General features: G+C 51.8%; 1 protein-coding gene across 1 annotated transcript; it reads right to left on the bottom strand.

The window, feature by feature from the left end:
- Positions 1-10,706: 10,706 nt before the first annotated feature.
- Positions 10,707-11,687, bottom strand: LOC128899789 (olfactory receptor 14A16-like). Its single transcript, XM_054179482.1, has one exon. The coding sequence runs from the start codon at positions 11,637-11,639 to the stop codon at positions 10,707-10,709; it is 933 nt and encodes a 310-aa protein (XP_054035457.1). The 5' UTR covers positions 11,640-11,687.
- Between the last annotated feature and the right edge of the window lie 8,870 nt (positions 11,688-20,557).

The following is a 20,557-nucleotide window of genomic DNA, read 5'->3' on the forward strand; positions in this document are numbered from 1 at the left end:
GTATCACAGTATCACCAAGGTTGGAAGAGACCTCAAAGATCATTAAGTCCAACCTATCACCACAGACCTCATGACTAGACCATGGCACCGAGTGCCACATCCAGTCCCGTCTTGAACACCTCCAGGGACGGTGACTCCACCACCTCCCTGGGCAGCACATTCCAATGGTGAATGACTCTCTCAGTGAAGAACTTTCTCTTCAGCTCGAGCCTAAACTTCCCCTGGTGCAGCTTGGGACTGTGTACTCTTGTTCTGGTGCTGGTTGCCTGGGAGAAGAGACCAACCCCCTCCTGGCTACAACCACCCTTCAGGTAGTTGTAGAGAGCAAGGAGGTCTTCCCTGAGCCTCCTCTTCTCCAGGCTAAACAACCCCAACTGCTTCAAGTGTCTCCTCGTAGGGCTTGTGCTCAAGGCCTCTCCCCAGCCTCGTTGACCTTCTCTGGACACGCTCAAGCATCTCAATGTCCTTCTTAAACTGAGGGGCTCAGTGCCTTTCTGTCTGGGAATGGAACACAGCAGAACCTCCAGCTCCAAAGAACATGCAGACAGTTTGAACTGGGATGGGGCCCAGCCTGTCAGGGAGTGGGAAAGGGGATTTAGGTTGTAGTGGGAGGAGTCCCAGAAGAGTGGTTGGAGGGCTTCAGGTGGTGTAGCCTTTCCTGGGAGTGGGCACAATCTATACTGGGAAGGAGTCCTGTTGTGGTTGTTATTAATAGTTAATAATTGGCTTCACCAGGGGAAGTTTAGGCTGGAGGTGAGGAGAAAGTTCTTTCAAGAAAGAGGAATTGGCCACTGGGATGTGCTGCCCAGGGAGGTGGTGGAGTCATCATCCCTGGAGGAGTTCATAAAAAGATTGGATGTGGCACTTGAAGCCATGGTTTAGGTGTCAGGGGGTGTTGGGTGTTAGGTTGGACTTGATGATCTCTGAGGTCTTTTCCAACCTGGTGGATTCTGTGTTTCTGTGATTAGATGGTGAAGGGAAAAGGTTAAACACAGCTGGGGACCAAACCAATGTCTGGTGACAAACCTAAGAGATCCCAAAACATGTAGTGAAAGTTGAGGAGAACATCTCCTGCCCAGCTGATGGAAGGAGAAACTCAAGAGTCTCCCAAAAGCAACAGAAAGAAGGGAAAAGAACCTCAGGAAAGTCTTGCTCAGTATTGCTCTATGAAATGCAGACAGGCCTTAGGCCTGGTCCTTGCAATGGGAGCTTAGGAGAATACAGAGGCTTAGGGCCTGGTCTTTAAGGTGACATTTGCCCCAGATCTTCTCAGAGAGGTCCTTGCTGTCCTCTGCTCCCTGCACTCTAACAGCCATGCAAACAAAGGGGAACAAGCTCAGGGTTATTGCTCCAACCAACTTCTTGAGACTGAAGCCCAAGGCAGGAATCCACAACCATAGCCAGGCCCAGAGCTCTGAGAAGCCCCAGGTGGTGTCTTCCTTTTGCACTTCATGCAGAATCTGCTTGGTTCCCATAGCTCACTGATCCTAGAATGGGCTGGGCTGGAAGGGACCTCCAAAGGTTGTCTTGTCCAACCTTCCCAGGGACATCCTCAACTAGATCAGGTTGCCCAGAGCCCTGTCAAACCTCACCTTGAATGTCTCCAGGGATGGGACTCCAGCCCCCTTCCTGGGCAACCTCTTCCAGTGTTCCACTACCCTCATGGTGCAAAACTTGTGCTGGCTCCTCCTTCCTGCACAATCCTGCTTTGTTGCCATCTCTCACCCATGTCTATGGATGTCCTTCCTCTCTGATCCATGGAAACACAACAGTTTGTGTTCAGTGCTGGGCCCACTCCTCCTTCTGAGGCAAAGACCATGCCTGGAGCCATTCCCTCCTCAGCAGCTATTTCTGCAACCTGTTTCACTCCTCCCTGGGAAGCTGATCCTGTACCTGCAGTCCTATTCCAGAGGTCTGGGAGAGCAGAGATCTGCACCATGGCCTTTTCTGCTTCACTTTCTCCTGAGCAAGGCAGAAACCCTCAGGCAAAGCTGTGCCAAGCAGAGGCCCTTTCCTTTGCAGCATTGTTTCATTTGTGCCATTTCACATCTCCTTGGACCCAGCTTGGAGTCTCTCACTGGTCAGCCACAGTTGTATTTGGCAGCACTGCCCCAGGGGCACAGATTCCTGACCAGCTGAGGGGTAATCTTTTCCTGCCTTTGCTGCTACATCTCCAATACTTTCCCTTTCCTCCTGGTGCTGCTCACCCTGTGTGTTTGTTCCTTATTATGGGATGGTGACAGCCTGGATGGATGCACACCCTGAGTGTTTTTCCCACAGAGGTGCCTTGACTTTAGGCAGTCAATGTTTGCTCATCAGTTAGGTTGCATCTCTGGAGATGTTTGGAATATCTCTTGCTTGGATCAGGAGCTTCTTCCAACCCCATCCTGTGCTTCTTGTTCTGGATTATCCTTAAGGGAAGTGTTCATCCACAAGCTCAACAGGAGCCACTAGTGTGCACTTGCAGCCCAGAGAGCCAATTGTATCCTGGGCTGCAGCAAGGGAAATGTGGCCAGCAGGACCAGGGAGGTGATTCTCCCACTCTACTCCACCCTGGTGAGACCACACCTGGAGCACTGTGTCCAGTTCTGGAACATCTATTACTAGGATGATCTGGAGGTGCTGGAAGGTGTCCAGAGAAGGGTCATGAGGATGAGCAGAGGGCTGGAGCTGCTCTGCTATGAGGACAGACTGAGGGAGTTGGGGCTGTTCAGTCTGGAGAAGAGAAGGCTCCAAGGAGTCCTTCTTGTGGCCTTCCAGTATCTGAAGGAGGCTACAAGAAAGCTGGGGAGGGACTTTGTAGTGAAGGATGCTTATGGTCAGGATTGTGCCCAAACATTTCTGGAACATACTCTACTTACACCATATTTGGTAGGTGTTACTCCATTGGTTAACCTTGCGTTAGCAACAGAATGCTCATTGGGCCAGTATTCACTGGGGCAAATGGTAAATAAGGGTCGTTTGGTTGATGAGCCCACACATCGCGTTGGAGCCTGTGAGTGTGTGCGTGCCAGTGCTGCCGTAGTCCACCTTGCCCGGGACTCAAGCCAGTGCCCCAAGAGACCTCACGCTCCTTTGCCACCGTCACCAAGCTGCGTGCGGTGCCGTGGACAGTATCCCGTGGGATCAACCACGACGCGATCCATTGCTGGAGGAGGAGCGCCAGCAGCCCGTGTGAACCAACGTCGCTGACCTGCCACAGCCCCCCCTCGAGCGGGAGACCTTTGTGTCCTGGGAGAAGCAGCAGCCACGCAGTGCAGCCACGCGGCCAGCGCCATTTCCTGTCTCCGTCTCACGGCACATCCGTGCCACGTTTCTGGACTATAAATATTATTAAGGAGAGATCTCACAAAGTCCTCAGCTTGTAAGTCAAGCCTTTCTTTATAGTTTCCAGTTGAGGTAGCGTTTGGATTTCTCCGAGTGGAGGGTTGCCGGTCACCGACCAACCCCTCCCCCCGCCGCTTTCTGAATTAGTTTCGATTTTAGGTTCTGTGAATTGTTTGATTCAATTGCCCACATTTAAACATTCTGTAAATATTGTTTCACTAACCGGATATTGATACCTGTGAAGGGTGACTGTAAATACCCCGTTACAGAGTTTATAAATAAATTTAAGATATATTTTCATTGGTGTATCTGCTGCTCATTTTCTGAGGGCATATTCACAACATTAATGGCGCAGTGCAAGGGTTATCCAATAAGTGACTGTCTTTACAGAATGGGATAGGTGGTGACACGATCCAATATACAATGGGCTATAGAAAATCTGACAAATCCGGACCAAATTACTATGAAATTAACCGAATACGTGGTCGAGCTATGCGCTGACCCAACCGCAGTAACCAAGGAAAGAGTTACTGCGATCGGGGCTTGCATAATGCGAGCACAAGACGAATTTACAGCATTGCAAGAAGAGATTAAAAAACTCGAGCTAAAAAATAACTCCCTGGAAAGAGAGTTAGGAAAGGCTGAGGCACAAAATGGTAAACTTCATGACTTGTTTACGTTGCAAATTAAAGAAAGCAACGCTACTCTCAAGGCATTTGCGGGATCAGACACAGACTCTAATTCAAACCTCCCTGGGATCTCCCAGCCACCTAGCCCTGAGGAGCCCCGCGGCCGCGATGTCGCGCCCGGACCCATATCTCCCGTACCGTCCTTTTACGAATTCCCCCCACCGCAGTCTCGCGGAAAGAACTTAAAAATGGCGAGTCCCACCGTAGCGCAAGACTTTAGACCCACGGTCTCCTTGGAGCTGCCGACGCTCCAAACAGCGAGTCCCGATTCACCCGTTCAGCCCAGCACGTCAGCAGCAGCGCGCGAATTAAATCCGCCTGCTACTAGTGCTCCAAGGAGCATAGTCCGGAAAAAATACCGGAGCTACCAAATGGAGAGAAACCCGTCTGACCGGGGCGATACGGATTACAGTTTGGAAGACGAACCCGTACGGAGCAAAGCCGTGTATTTACGTCCCGTTCTTAAAGAGCAATACACGGATGGCCACCGCGGCCGATGGACAACAACTACCTCCGTTCGCCCCTATAGCAGAGCAAAGCTTCGGGAGCTGCAGGAGACGTTCGCACGAGAACCGGACGAGTCGGTAACAGACTTTTTGTATCGCGTTATGGAATTGGGCTGGGATACAATTATTTTGGACCGTAATGAAGCAAAAGGCTGTTCATGGGGCCATGAGGTATTTTTGGGGATGGGTCCAGAGGGATACCACTCGTTAACTTCCTGTATAGCTCACTGGGCTGGAAGTTTAGACCCTATAGATAGAGATGAACCAACAGAAGTGAGGGTTACAAGTTCGGCTGAACTTACTGCCGCAATTAAAAAGTTGGTGTGCGTTCAAGCAATGTACGATCACGGGGCATATTCTTCCCCATTAGATGCCCCAATTAACCCAGCGCGACTCAAAATTCTAATCCGTGGTCTGCCGCCGGGTCTAAAAAATGTATGTGATGCCAAAAAGGAGGAAATTGAACGAGTAATCGAAAGGAATAATGCCTCTGCTAATTCCCGGGAACACCACTTAACTTGGGAAGAGCTTCTAATGGCATTATCCCACAAGGGCCGAGATCTGGGCTATTCTGACCATACACTCACGGCCAAAACTCCCAGCGACAGACGCCATACCGGCTTCAAAAGCAACCACGCGGCGACGCCGTAGGGGAAGAAGCAGGAAGTGTGCCACGCTAAGGCATCCCCTACTGCAACTTCTGCGAGTTCACGCAGCAGCACGGAGTCAGATTGCAGTCACTCGGGAAGTCCCAGAGGGAGAAAGTCCCACCGCCGGAGAGATAAACAGCGTACTTCTAAGAGATCCTTCTCACCCAGAGAGAAATGGTATCGACTAGCACAGTCTCTGAATGTACCTGAATCCGTGATAGTGCCATTATCAACGGGACAGTTAAAAGGAATAGTGCTGGCCTTGCAAAATAAATCCAGCAGCTGGAAAGAGGACAACTACAGAAGTGATCGCCGCGGCAAGGAGAATGGAGCTGGAAGCAGCAGTCCTAAAACTGTTTCACCCAGCAAGGATGCTAACCCCTTCATACCTCGCCACCAGAGCCCAGATAAAAAGCCAAAAAACTAGACACAGCGGTGACTGGTCCAGGCCTCACTCATCGCTTTGTTAATACTTGTCAATGGTCTGAGGATCCAGAGCCTTACCTTTTGATTCCCACTGGACCTGATCGAACTGCTGTAAAATTCCTTATTGACACTGGGGCGCAGATCAGTGTTTTGAATGTGCAACAAGCCAAACGCTTGAGGATCTTACCATCCCGCAAGAAGATAAAGATACAGGGTGTTACAGGAATGCCTCATACATGCCATTTAGCCAAAACAAGGTTGTGGCTTCCTGGCGACAAGCGGAGTACCCTGGTAGAAGTGGCCCTGAGTCCGTACCCAGAGAACATCCTTGGATTTGATGTTTTAGCTGGCAAACGGTGGCATCTCCCTAACGGTACCTTGTGGTGCTTTGGCTCCTATGGAGTAGGAGCAAAAGGGACCAGAACCGCTCGCGTAGGCACTCTCCAAATTGCTCCACCCTTACCCAAATCGAGTATCACATGTGTTGCACAATATTCCCTACCAGCAGCAGCCAGACAAGGTATCACTGAGGTGATTGCAGACCTGGAAAAGAGACAAATCATCACCAGGACACACTCACCCTATAACTCACCAGTGTGGCCAGTGCGTAAACCTGACGGACGATGGAGACTCACCATTGACTACAGAAGACTCAACAGCAACACACCTCCTCTCACTGCTGCAGTCCCAAGCCTGACATCCATCGTGACAGCAATCCAAGCTGCATCACATACTTGGATGGCCTCACTGGACATTAAGGACATGTACTTTATGATCCCTCTACGTGAGGAAGACAAACCACAGTTCGCTTTCACGTGGCAAGGTTCCCAATTCACCTTCAATCGTCTTCCCCAGGGGTACAAGCACTCAGGAACCATTGCACACAATTTCCTAGCAGCACTGTTAGACACCATTGAAGTCCCAAAAGATGTAAGTGTGTACCAGTACATAGATGACATCTTTGTCGGGGGAAATGACAAAGGTAAGGTGGGTTCAGTAGCTGCAGCGATCTGGGATCTTTTAACCAAAAATGGGTTACAAGTTCCACGAGACAAATGTCAAGGCCCAAGCCAAGAGATTAAGTTTCTTGGATCCTGGTGGGTTGCAGGAGCAGTATCAGTGCCAGAGGAAGCTCTTGAGGCTATTGAAAGGGACCAACTTCCCAATAACAAAAGGGAGCTTCAGCGGCTCTTGGGTACCTTGGGTTACTGGAGAAAACATATTCCAGGTTTCTCAGTAATTGCTCGTCCCCTCTATGACCTGCTTAAAAAGAACAGAGTCTGGGACTGGACCCCAAGGCACACTGAAAGCCTAAAAGTCCTGAAGGACGAATTAAAGGCTTATCAGAAATTGGGCCCTTTGCACCCACATGACACCTTAAGGGCAGAATGGGGCTTTTCTGAACATGCTTCCTACTGTGGGTTTTTTCAAAGAGGACCCAAAGGCCCAAACAGAGCTCTTTTATTCTCTTCAACAGCATTCAAAGATGCTGAAAAGAGATACTCTGAATGGGAGAAGGGACTCCTGTCTTTGACCCGGGCTGTCAAAGAGGCCGAGAAGCTGTGCACTACGCAGGATATCGTAGTGCAGGGCCCATTCCCTTTGCTCAAAGCAATCCTAAATGGAACCCCTCCACCAGAGGGAATTGCTCAGAAGGCTACCGTGAGAAAATGGTAAGCCTATCTGGAAGGGATGGCTCAGCTTATGCCTCTAAGAGAGGGACCCACAAAGGTGTCCAAATTGCAGCAGCCTATCAACCTACATACTGTTCCTCTATGCCAGCCCTACAAGCCGTCTCCTATTCAGGTAGCACCTGAATTGACTGCTGGTGCCAATACTGAAGGAGTGTGGTTCACCGATGCATCCGCCCAAAGGGTAGGATCACAGTGGCATTATAAAGCTGCAGCACTGGAAATCGGCACAGACAGGACTGTCATTGAAGAGGGTGAAGGCAGTGCCCAAGTGGGAGAACTGCGTGCCCTCATGCTAGCTGTGGAAAATGGTGCAGAGACCATCTACACTGATTCGTATGCCACTTTCAAAGGTGCCACTGAATGGATTTGCCAGTGGGAAGCAAATCAATGGGTAGTTGGCAACACTCCAGTTTGGAGGGCAACTGACTGGCAAAGACTACTAGAGATAAGTCGAGCCAGGACTATCGGAGTAGGATGGGTGAAGGGACACTCCAAGAAGCAAACCCCTGCTGCTACTTGGAATCAACAAGTAGATGACTTAGCAAAAATCAGTGTAGTTGATCGTGAGGAAAAGGAGTGGGAGCGACTGGCTGAGTGGCTACATATTAAAAGAGGTCACTCAGGTAAGTCAGACCTTTACTACGAATGCAGATCCAGGGGGTGGCCAGTTTCTCTGACCACATGTGAAACCATTGTTTCAGCCTGCCCTCAGTGCCAGGTTAGATTAAAAGCTAACCATCCTGGTCTGGCTCCAGCCCAGCATATTAGGAAAGACAAAGTGCTATGGAGCACATGGCAAATTGATTATGTGGGTCCCCTCCGACCCTCACATGGGAAAAAATACATACTGGTAGGGGTAGAAGTGGTTTCAGGCTTAGTCATGGCCACTGCCACTAGCACTGCTTCAGGAGCTCAAACCATTGACACTCTAAAGAACTGGTTCAGCATTCTGCCCATGCCTGAACATATTCAGAGTGATAATGGGTCACATTTCACCTCAACCTTAGTGCAAGACTGGGCCCGAGGAGAAGGAGTCAAATGGATGTTTCATACTTGTTGTAGTTTGAGCTGGGTGCCCCCCTGGTGCATTCACTTCCTGTGTCCAGAAGTCCAGCCCAGAGGGATGGACACAGGAAATTGTGTATTTCCTACCATAATTCTTTGCACCACTATAAGATCCAGTGCGGAGTCTGGCACTTCCTCTTTCCTTCCCTCTCCGAGACTTGGTAACTGGGGGAGAGATCTCCCGGCCATGGGCCTGATTGGGCCCAAGGCCACAGGGGGATGGGCAGTCTCAGGCCTGGCCAGCTGAGACTAGCCCAGCAGAGGGAGGGGGAAGAAGGAGCCCTGGGGGTTTTGGATGCACCCTCAGGTGGGGATGGGATCTTTCTTTGTCACTGCGCTTTGGGTGTTCTGTAACATTCACTGCTTTCTATTTAAACTTTCATCACTTCTGCAATCCGTTTGCCTGAGTCGTTATTTCTGCCTGTGGTGGGGAGGGGACCTGCCCCAACCCATTACATTTTTGGCGCCCAACGTGGGGCCAACTGCAGCTCGGATTGCAAAAGATGGAGAGTTTAAATTTAGTTCTGGGTGTCGGTTTGGGTTTGGAAAGTTGGGGCTCAGGTTTTGTGTTACCGGGGCGACTGTGTGAACTCCTGTGGGCTGCAGAAGGATAGCTGGTGCGTGGTCGATGGCATGGAAGCCCCTCCTGTTGCTTGGGAACAGCGAGGGGTGGTTCTTTCTGTGACTTTCTGCCCAGGGTAGCTTAAGAATGCTCGAGTAGCCTAAGAAGGCGAGACCTGCCTTCTCCTCGTTCTCTGCGGAGCGGCAGGGAGCGGAGGAGGGGCAGCGGCAAGCAGAGCGTGGTCGGCCCGCGGCCGCTGCGGGGAGCGGACACCCGCGGCGAGCAGGCAAGCGACTGCTGGAGGTGACTCGGACTCTGCATCGCGGCGACAGAGACGGCGGGGGCCGGGCCGGGCTGCGTTCAAGCGGCGGCGGCGGCACCGCCCGAGCCGGGCTGCGTTCAGGCGGCGGCGGCAGCTGTAAATCTTTCCCTGGTGTTTTCGGACGTGTTCCGAAAATGGCGCCGAGCACCTGGCTCCGCCTCCCTGCTTCTTCAGCGGGCTGTGGCGCAGCTCCTCCCTCTTCCGGGGGTGGAGGTTGTGCAGCCGGATGCTGTCCTGCCTCGGTACGCGAGCGCCCAGCCGGGGGGTGCGGAGTGCCTCTGACATGCATCCGTGTAGCTTTGGTCCGCGTGAAAGCGGTTGGCTGCGGCACCCTGGATGGATTGAAAAAGGCAGTCGTGGAGCCGGATTGTTCCGACTGGCCTGCCCCAGGGGTGGAGAATTTGCCGCTGAATAGGAGAGTAAAGGCTTGGCTGAGAAGTTGTGAGGTATTTCCAGGTGACCAGGATGTCCCAAGGAGTCCACAAGGAATTCACGCTGCAGGAGAAGGATTGCGTCGCTGGGAGGTTCCATCACATGAGGAAGAACAACTGGAATGGACTGACACTTGAGCCTGAATGAGAGACTGTTTGAGTGGACGCCCAGATGAAGATATGGACTCCGCCGGACATGTCATCAGAAGTTTTCTGATCTGATGATGTGTTTGGGTGCAAAGATTATGGTATGAAATACAGGGGTGGCATGTTGTAGTTTGAGCTGGGTGCCCCCCTGGTGCATTCACTTCCTGTGTCCAGAAGTCCAGCCCAGAGGGATGGACACAGGAAATTGTGTATTTCCTACCATAATTCTTTGCACCACTATAAGATCCAGTGCGGAGTCTGGCACTTCCTCTTTCCTTCCCTCTCCGAGACTTGGTAACTGGGGGAGAGATCTCCCGGCCATGGGCCTGATTGGGCCCAAGGCCACAGGGGGATGGGCAGTCTCAGGCCTGGCCAGCTGAGACTAGCCCAGCAGAGGGAGGGGGAAGATAGGATGTATGAAGCAGGGAGGGTTCGTGTGAAGAGGGATATGGAGCAGGGGTTTGGGGAAAGACTAAATCCTGAGTACCTGAGCCAGTGGGGAAAGGGAGAGGGAAATCTGCATCCAGAAATGGAGGATGAAAGGGGAGCTGTGCCTTCAGCAATGAGAGAGACCCCACAGACCCCACAGTCCTGTGGACTCTCTCTTTATTCAAATCAAGTTTTACCAGACGCCTCTGTCTCTGTTATGAACTTCTAGATCAGAAGAATTCTTCCTTGCATGTTACACACCCAAGGAGCACAGCTGCTCCTGTTTGCAGTCTCTGGGTCACAGCAGACAGGCCAGCATTGAATCAGAAATGGTCTGAAGAAAGACTCTGGTGGGGAAACAACATTCTCACAAGGGGAACAGCACCAGCAGCAGCCAAAAAGAGAGAAACCAGACTGTGAGTGACAACAGAACTGCTCTGCAGGAGAAGACAAAGAGTTTATTGCTCCTGAAAGCATCCAGTGATCATTTTCCTCAGGGCATCCTTCAGCTCTTGGTTCCTCAGGCTGTAGATGAGAGGGTTGACTGCTGGAGGAACCACTGAGTAGAGAACTGCAAGCACCAGATCCAGGGATGGGGACGAGATAGTAGTGGGCTTCAGGTAGGCAAAGATTACAGTGCTGAGAAACAGGGAGACCACAGCCAGGTGAGGGAGGCAGGTGGCAAAGGCTTTGTGGCGTCCCTGCTGAGAGGGGATCCTCAGCACTGCCCTGAAGATCTGCACATAGGACACCACAATGAACACAAAAAGGACAAAGAATAAACAGGCACTGGCCACAATAAGCCAAAGTTCCCTGAGGTAGGATGTGGAGCAGGAGAGCTTAAAGATCTGGAGCACTTCACAGAAGAACTGGTGCAGAGCATTGCCCTGGCAGAGGGGCAGGGAAAATGTATTGGCTGTGTGCAGCAGAGCATAGAGAAAGCCACAGCCCCAGGCAGCTGCTGCCAGGTGGACACAAACTCTGCTGCCCAGGAGGGTCTCATAGTGCAGGGGTCTGCAGATGGCAACGTAGAGATCATAGGACATGGTGGTGAGGAGAGAGTACTCTGATGAAATGAAACAGAGAAAGAGAAAGACCTGAGCAACACATCCTGCATAGGAGATGTCCCTGGTGTCCCTCAGGGAATTGGCCATGGATTTTGGCACAGTGGTGGAGATGGCACCTAGGTCAAGGAGGGCGAGGTTGAAGAGGAAGAAGTACATGGGGGTGTGGAGGCGGTGGTCCCAGGCTATGGTGCTGATGATGAGGCCATTGCCCAGCAGGGCAGCCAGGTAGATGGCCAGGAATAGCCAGAAGTGCAGGAGCTGCAGGTGCCCTGTGCCCGTGAATGGCAGGAGGAGGAAGTGAGTGATGGAGCTGCTGTTGGCCATCTGCTGCTACTGGCCATGGAGACCTGTCCAAGGAGGGAAACACAGTGACAAGTTAGGGCACACTTCTCTCAGCCTTATTGTAACACCTGTCCCTGAGGTGCATGAGGAGTGGATCAGCTCAGTCCCATCACTGCCAACCAATGGCAGAGTTCATCAAAACTTCAAGTGCAGCAGGGACACAGAATTGCCATGAAGATTCCTCTGGTGTCAGAACAGAAAGTGACCAACAGCCCAGTCCCAGGGAACAAGAGTCCCATTGTTGGGTTGAAATTTCCCCCCATCATTACCTTTGCCATAGCAGCTCAGTTAGAACCAAATAAAGTTGTATTGACAAGCAAGAGCTACACTATATAATGGAATTCAATGAACAGGTACAGAACATAGAGAAGTGACAATAGTAGACAGGTATTTACAATTACCAAATGACATGAAACCCCTCTGGTCAGAGACCAGGGAAGCTGGTCCCCAACCCCTACCCCCCTGTTCCAAGAGAGAAAGGGGTGGAGAGAGAATAAAAGCAGTGGGTTAGCCTTAGCCAAGGCCAGGCAAAGCAGCTGATCTCTCCCCAGCAAAGCAAAACAGCTGAGACCAGAAGAGAAGAGAGAATTGTTATGGTACAGCTCCTCTGATTCCAGATGTTTATCCAATGAATTTGTTTAGAATAATCTTTTCTTCTCCTTTTCACACCCAAGAGTGATCTATTTATTTTGTTTCTACTTTTCTGCTCAAAATCTGTAACTAAATTTTAAAGGCATAGCCTAAACCCACCACACCCATGGAGAGGTGGAGAAACAGGGAGCAGGCCTGCAGTGCTGCAGAGACAGTGAAGGGAAGAGAGAAAGGCAGAGGGGCTGGGGGTGAAGCCTTCTCCTTCCCCAGCTCTGCTCACTGCTGCTCACAGGATGGAACTGAAGGGCTTTGCTCCTCCTTTTGTGTGCACACTCCAGGAGCCTACAGCTGAGCATCAGCTGCTGAGATGGAGATGCCTGCAGGAGCTACAGCTGCAGTGTCCTGCACCCACAGCCTCACTGTGTAGGTGACTGCAGTGACTTCTCCTCCAGTGAGCTCTCAGTCATCCTCCCAGTCCTGGCCACCTTGAGGCTCTCTCTGCCTTCCTCATCTCCCTGAGATCCTCTGGCAGTGTCCTCAGCCCTGCTGTGCTGTGCAGAGGAGCTGCTCCTGGCCAGAGCTGTCTCCTGCAGTGCTGCCTGCTTGCCAGCAGCTCCTTCCAGCCCAGGAGTCCGGCCCAATAGGGCAGCAGAGGACCAGCCCATGGTGGTTTAAAAACTCCTCTCTTGGCTTTTGTTGCCCTGTTAACCTCAGGGACTGAGAGAAAGCTGATGAAACCTCTCCAGAAGTCAAACTCAGATTCAAACTCTGAAGTTTCTTCTACTGTTAATGGGTCCCAGTGAACCATACAGGGAAAGGGTCCCCAGGGTCTGGTTAGAGCAGAAGGAGACAGTGGAAGCATCACTGGAGGCACTGAAGCAACTCCAGACTCTGGTGAGAGCAGAGAACTGAGGCAGTGCTGCCTGGTCAGGACAAGCAGCTCAAGGTGGCTCTGCTGCTGAGGAAACCTGGAGGGGTTTCATTAACCCAAAGGGCCAAGCCCTGACCCCCAGCCGCTGGCAAGGCAGAGCCTGTCACTCACTTGTGTCTCCGGGCTCTGATTCACCCTGTGAAATAATTTTTATCAGATGCTTTGTGCAATAAATCCTCTCCAATTAGCTGCAGATACCTTGGAAATAATTAGTGGTTCAGCAGTATTTAATGAGCCCCATGGAGTATTTGGGGCTGATTACATCATCCTTAGGTACTGCCAGAAGACTCTGCCAAGGTACTGCCAAGAAGCCTCTCAAGAAGTCCAAGTCAGAAGCATACTCCGAAGTACCTTGAAGCACTGATTGGCCTCACTGAGGCTTGTTACTGACAAAGGCTCCCCAGGGACTCGTTAGAGCAGCTTGTTAGAGGCCAGGATTGCAGGGAGACAAAGGCAAAGTACAGGGCAGAAAAACTTGCCTTTGGTCTGTGAAGCAGAAAGGCCAAGCCCTGAGCACTGTCCTTGCAATACAAGAACCTCAAAGCCTCAAAGCCAAGTTTCTCCTCACAGGCCTTGGTGGCAGAGGCCACTGCCAGAGCTAAGGGGACAAAGCCCTTGGCCCTGTTGGGCTCTCAGCCTTGCCAGAGCCCTTGTCCATCCCTACTGCAGCCTCTCCTACACTGTCCCGTTCCTGCTTCTCTTTCCCTTCAGGCTGCTGACACCAATGTTGCTTCCCCAGCCAGCTCTCCCCCTGCCATTTCCATCCCTTCCCTGAGTTGTCTCAGCTCTCCCTGCCAGTTCCTGACACCTCTGGATGGCCTCATGCACAGCAGCTCTGCCCTTTGAGGGACATTTCTTTGGCCTCATCTCCACTCTGAACCTTCCAAGCTGCACTTTGTGGAGGTTTTGGTCTCTTCCCACTCCCCAGAAAAGTTCCATCCTCTGAAACCACCCTTCAGCCATGTGCACACTGCTATGGCAGTGCCCTGAGCCTCCATTCAGCAGGCTGAAGCAGCCCAGGTCCCTCAGCTTCTCCACAGAGATGTCAAACCCCATCCTGGCAGATCTCCAATGTAGTCTACCCAGTTCCTTCCTTCTCCATCGACTGCAGAGCTCCACACCCAGACACCAAGCATCCAGTTGTGGCCATAGCAGTGCCGAGTCTGGGGGAGGACAACTGCTGTTCCTGGTTGGGCACACTGCTGCCACAGCCCAGCTGCAGTTGTCCTTCTTCCCTGTGTGCAGGGTTTGCTCCATCCCAGGGCATTGGGAATGTTTCCTCCCAGACTCTGTGGTATCTTTCTTACTTGGCATGTGAGGTGGTTTGGACCTGGCTAGGGGCTTAATGCCCACCAAAGCCACTCTATTACTGCCCTTCTTAGATGGACAGGGGAAAGGGGAAAGATAACAAAAGGCAGTGTAAGATAGAAGCAGTTTAACACTAAGGGTAGGCACAAGCAATAGACCACACAAGGGGAATCAGAGAGAGGAGTGAATCTCTACTGCCAAGCAGCACAGGGGGGTTGGTCTCAGGCAGCAGGGCTCTGGTCAGAGTGCTTCTTCTGGAGGACAAACTCATGGATCAATCTCCTTCCCACTTCACTCTTACAGCTGAGCTGACCACACATGGCATGGAGCACTCCTTTGACCACATTGGGTCAGCTGGCCTGGCTGTGTTCCCTCCCAAGATCTTGGCATCCCCCCCCACCCCAGGATACTCTTGGGGCAGGGAAATGTTGGAAAAGCACAGCCTGAGAGCTCCGCTGAGCAGCAGCCAAAACTCTGCTGTGTTACCAACACCCAGCCACAGCCCTGCAAAGCACAGCACTAGCAGGATGCTCAGAGGAGAATTAACTCCAGCTCAGCCCAAACCCAATACAATCTCCACCCCTTATTCCTACTCCAAAACCCCAGTGGCTGACCTCAGGTTTCACCTGATGTCTTCTGCCAGAGTCTCCAAGTGCTCCATGCTCCCTGGCTGCACTGTAGAGGATATTTTGCACCAGTGGTGCCATTCAGATAGGCCCAAGTGCCACTGCACAGCTCCCTCCTGTTTGATCTGCTCAAAGCCTTGTTGCTCACTGCCCCACTCACAATGATTCTGCTTTCAGGTCACTCGATAGAGAGGGCTCACAAGATGACTGCAGCCTGGGACATGCATTCTGCAGAGCCCCCCAAGGCCTAGGACAGACTGTGTCTCCTTCTTGTTGGATGGTGGAGACATGGTTGCTATCCTGTTGACCATGTCCATAGGTACATGACAGCATCCAGCCTGCCATTTTCTTGCCAGGAACTGAATTTCCTCTGCAGTTCCTTTGACCTTGCTTTTCTTTATGGCAAATTCAGCCTTCAGAAGTATCTGAATAATTTTTTCTCCCTTCACCAACACTTCTTCTGCCCTGTGGCCCCACACAATGATGTCATGGATGTTCTGGAGATGTTCAGGGGCATCAGCCTTCCCAGTGCAGTCTGGATTAGTCCATGACAAATGGTGGAGCTCTGCTTCCACCCCTGGGGCAGTCAATTGCAGGTGCATTGCACACTCCTCCAGGTAACAGCAAATTGTGGCCTGCACTCTTCTGACAATGGAATTGAGAAGGCAGTATTGGCAATGTCAGTCATAGAGAACCTCTTGGCTGCCTTTGACTCCAGCTCATCCTGGATCTCCAGCATGTCTGGCACAGCAGCACTCAGTGGTGGTGTCACCTCATTCAGGCCTCAACAGTCCACTGTTAATCTCCACCCTCTGTCAGGTTTCTGTACTGCCCAGCTGGGACTGTTGAAAGTGCTGGTCACTCCCTGGATCTCCAGCTGGTGAATCAGTTCATGAATGGGATCCAGGCAGTCTTGGTTTGTGTGATATTGCTGCCTGTGCACAGTCCTGGTAGCAGCTGGCAGCTGTTGTGCTTCAACCTGCAGCAGTCCCACAAGGAAGGGATTCTCTGCAAGGCCAGGCAGGGCAGACAGCTCTCTGATCTTCTCTGTATTCACCATGGCCACACCAAAAGCCCATCAAGAGCCCTCTGGGCCCTTGAAGTAGCCTCTCTTGAGGTAATCTGTACCAAGAATGACAGGGGCCTCTGGGGTGGGCACAACAGGATGTTTTTCCCACTTATTCCCTCTTAGGCTCATATTAGCTTCTAGTACAGACAGCTGCTGGCAGCCTCCTGTCACTCCAGAAATCCAGATGGATCCAGTGCCTTTGTGCCCTGATGGCATCAATGTGCACTGTGCCCCTGTGTCTGCCAACACCTTCTGTTCCTTTGGCTTTGATGTGCCAGGCCATCAAACCCACACAGTGCAGCACACTCTGCCATCCCTTTCCTCCTCCGGGCCAAAGGCAGGGACCCTCTACTCCTTGTCTGCGTCAGAGTATTCACTGTCTGATCCTGGTGGGGCCTGGACAGGGGTCCCCTCCTCAGGATCAAGGGAGGTGACCTCAGTTCTTCTCTGCCTGGAAGATCCTTGATTACCCTCTTGGCTCTCTACAGCAGCGACCTTTGCTGCCTGCTTAGATGATCCCTTCCTAACCACCATCTTCCCTCTCAGTTCATGTACTCGAGTCTCCAGTTCAGAAGTGGCTTCACCATCCCACTTCCTCATGTCCTCCCCCTGGTCATGCAGAAAAAAACAGAGTACTCCACGTGGTGTGCATCTGGGGCTCCCTTTCACTCCAACTTGGGCAGGAGGGGGTGGATTTCTTGGAGTACACCTGGTAAATGAGGCACTGGCTCGTGGGAATGAGTTGATACAGAGGTTATCCTCCAAATTCTGGAGCCAGGCTGACACTGTCTCCACAGACTGTGTGTCCTCATCCAAATAGTACATCAATGCTAGGCTGTTTGAATATGATGCTGGAGCACCTTGGATCACTTTCCTCCACATGGCCTGTGTGCATGGGATATCCTCTGGATCTGTGGAGACACTTTGATCATCTAAATCACTATAGATAACTTCCAACACTACTAAGTATTGGATTCCTTCATCTGCAGTGTTTCACTTCCCTGGAGAACTCATAAGGTCCTCCTTGCATGGGTACCTGGCCCTCACACTTAGCAGGAGTCATCTCCAGAGGCTGCATATGCCTGTCTCTTTTGCAATGCCTTTCTCAATGCCTCTGTTTCTAGCAATGGGTCCCAATTGTTTGGCCTCTTTCTCTTCCAGCAGTTGGCTGTCAGCCCCATTATCCCAGCACCAGAGCAGCCAAGCAGCAATCCGCTCTCCTGGCTGGCGACTATAATCCTTGCCTATGTCTCTCAGTTCTGCTGAGGTTAAGGACCAAGTAGTCTCTGCTTGTTTGATCTCACTCACTCCCTCTGATTTCCCACTTGATGGACAATCTTCCTCATCCCTTACCAATTGATGAGAGGGACCTGTTGGCCTCCTTGTCCACTGCTTCTTTTTTACAACTGGGGCAATCTCTCTGGTTGCTGTTTGGGTCCCCATCTCCACCATGGTGTCCTCAGGTAGTGTTTGGGTGCCTGCCTCAGCCATAGTCCTCACAGAGTACTGAACTGTGGCTTGGTAAGAGCAGGCCAGGCCCCAGTAGTGCAAGAAGTTGTTGGTTCTCATTGGGATAAGCAAGGCACCCTTCCATCAGATGGAGAGTCAGTTTAGTAGGATCGCTCACCTCTTCTGGGGTCAAGTCCCAGGCTATGGGAGGTGATAACCCTCCTAGGAATCTGCCCAAGTCCTTCCACACACCCTGCCACCCAGGGACTGACCACTTCAAGGCACATTTCAATATATCCCCACCCAAGGGCTGTCTCCTTTCATGCCATGATGGAACCAAACTCCACAGAACCTGCAACATGCCAGTGATGCTGCTTAGCAGACCTAGAGAGCTCACATAAGGATGGATCAAAATCTTGGGGGCCTGCATAATGAAATTCTCTACATTCATTTCAGGCAGGGAGAAAGAAATGATGACCTCTCTAGCATAGCTCCCATAAAGCAGCAGCCCTACAAGCAGGAGAAAGAAACACATAGCCATTATCTGCTTTGGCAGCAAATTTGCAGCTGACACCAAGTTGGGAGCAGATGTTGGTCAGTTAGAGGGCTCTGCAGCGGGACCTTGACCAACTGGACAGATGGGCAGAGTCCAACAGGGTGGCATTCAACAAATCCAAATGCCAGGTGCTGCACTTTGGCCACAACAACCCCACGCAGAGCTACAGGATGGGGTCGGAGTGGCTGGAGAGCTGCCAAACAGAAAGGAACCTGGGGGTGCTGATTGACAACCACCTTGTGGTGAAGGCACATTGTGCCGAGATATTGAATCTTGCCCCAGCATGTAGGCGAGCTCCCTCTCCCTCAGGAGGAAGACAAAAGCCAGGCTAGCACGCTGCTGGTGCATGCTGTGCTTGTGCATTCCCCAAATATGGAAGAATTCTAGCTTCATGCTTTCCCATAGGCTGAAGCCAGTTGTTTATGAGAATGCCCATTGGTCAAACCTAGCCTCGAGGGATTCTATAAGTATTACCCCAGTGAGTAGACAAGTGCCTTCCTGCCTTCCTCCTCCATTTCTGTCTCTGTGCTAGCTCGAGAGTTAAATCTGAGCCGCTGCCTCTGCAATTGAGTTTATTGTTTAGCTTCTGTTACATACATGCACGCATATCAAGGCATCTGCATGTGAGAAGCAACTGGAGGAATTATTTCCACAAGAGGAAGGACACCGTGCTGAGCTGAGGAGCCAGCGTTGTCACAGCCAGTCACACTGACCGGGAGAGGAACCCCCCCGTCGCTACTACATGGACTGGATCAACCCCCGAGGGTAAGATCTGCCCAGCTGCCGGGGAAGAAGGGACTTGACCGTGCCAGGTTGTCTGCGCAATTGCTTAACCCCACCATAGTGGAGAGAAGAGCGCCACGTGCCGCTCCGAGCCCTGAAACTCCAGGGATTACTCAGCAGCATTCGTGCTTACACTGCACTGAACCCCCGGACTGCTCCGGGTATCCTGCTGTTGCTTTAAGCCCAGCGAACGAGAAGCCGCTGCCCGAGAATCTGCTGAGCCAGGCCGACTCCTGTCGGGCCCACCCCACCGGTATCCCTCACTCCCAGGGCCGCCTCTGCAGACTCGCATACTGCTATGTCCCCCGGACATGCCTGCCGGCGATTGTCATCCCGCCGTGTGGTACGGGTCGACTCTGAGGGCCAGCTCGTCTCCGGACCAGCCCTGCCAGCCCGTCCTTTTGTGCGAGCCAACTCTGCGAGGAGCTAGCCTCGAACCGGCTCCACACAGAACAGAGCTTCCTATCAGAAGCCGCGCACGTCCCGTCGAGTCGCCATCTAGTGGCCGAGCGGCAGAACTGCATCCTTCTTGCATATAAATACAGAAATAGTTTGTAATTAGTTCAAATAAGTTCTAATCATAATACTAAGCCAGTTATGGGATATATTCCACGAACGTGCACTAGAACAAGTATATAAGTTGGTGATTCATCGGTTATTGACAATTTTATAATATTAATAAAAATAATTTTCATAATTCATAAATTAATAACCTCTTCACCACACAGCCTTGGACTCTCCCTGCCTGCAATCCCAGCACTGCCACACAGCAAATGAGTTCTAGAATTTAGAATGGAAACTGATTGGAACAGCAGTGGGGGAGGGGTTGGTCGGTGCCCGGCTGTAGCAGTTTGGGCTGGGTGCCCTCTGCTATGTGAGGTGCTTCCTGTGTCCAGCAGTCCAGCCCAGGGGGCGGACACAGGAAACTAGGTATTGCCTACCTTAATTCTCTGCACTGCTATAAGATCCAGCGCGGGGGCTGGCACTTGCTCTTTCTTTCCTCACTGTCACCTGGTAACTGGGGGAGATGTCTCCTGGCCATGGGCCTGGCTAGGCCCAAGGCCATGGGGGGTGGGCAGTCTCAGGTCTGGCCAGCTGAGACTAGCCTAGCAGTGGGGGGGGGAAGAAGGAGCCTTGTGGGTACTGGGTGTACCCTCAGGTGGGCATGGAATGTTCCTGGGTTTGCTTTGGGATCTCTTTTGTCACTGCTCTTCTGGCTCTCTGTACACACTCACCACTTTCCATTTAACCTTTCCATCTCTTTTGCAATCCCTTTGAGTCATTATTTCTGCCCGTGGTGAGGAGGGGGTCTGCCTCAACCCATCACATTTTGGCGAGCCAGGCAGGAGCCAAAAGGAGAGCTAACAGCTATGATGTCCTGCTTTTTATACCCTAGCTGGGCAGGGAGGGGGGAGTGGAACAGACTCAGCTTCCCAGGGGAGAAACGCCCTGCAGGGAGAGTAAAGTACCCGCAAGCCCTCCACCCTGCTTTGGGCGTTATCCACCACAGCAGTAAACCCTCAACCCAGGACAGTTTCAGCCCTACCTGAACCAAAATTCTCTAAAGCAAAGGTTTGGCTTCCTCAC

This window comes from Dryobates pubescens, unplaced genomic scaffold (genome assembly GCF_014839835.1).
Source record: "Dryobates pubescens isolate bDryPub1 unplaced genomic scaffold, bDryPub1.pri scaffold_65_arrow_ctg1, whole genome shotgun sequence".
NCBI classification, from domain to species: Eukaryota; Metazoa; Chordata; class Aves; order Piciformes; family Picidae; genus Dryobates; species Dryobates pubescens.

Coding starts and splice junctions, on each gene's coding strand:
- LOC128899789 (XM_054179482.1), bottom strand. CDS start 11,639: ATGGCCAACAGCAGCTCCATCACTCACTTCCTCCTCCTGCCATTCACG.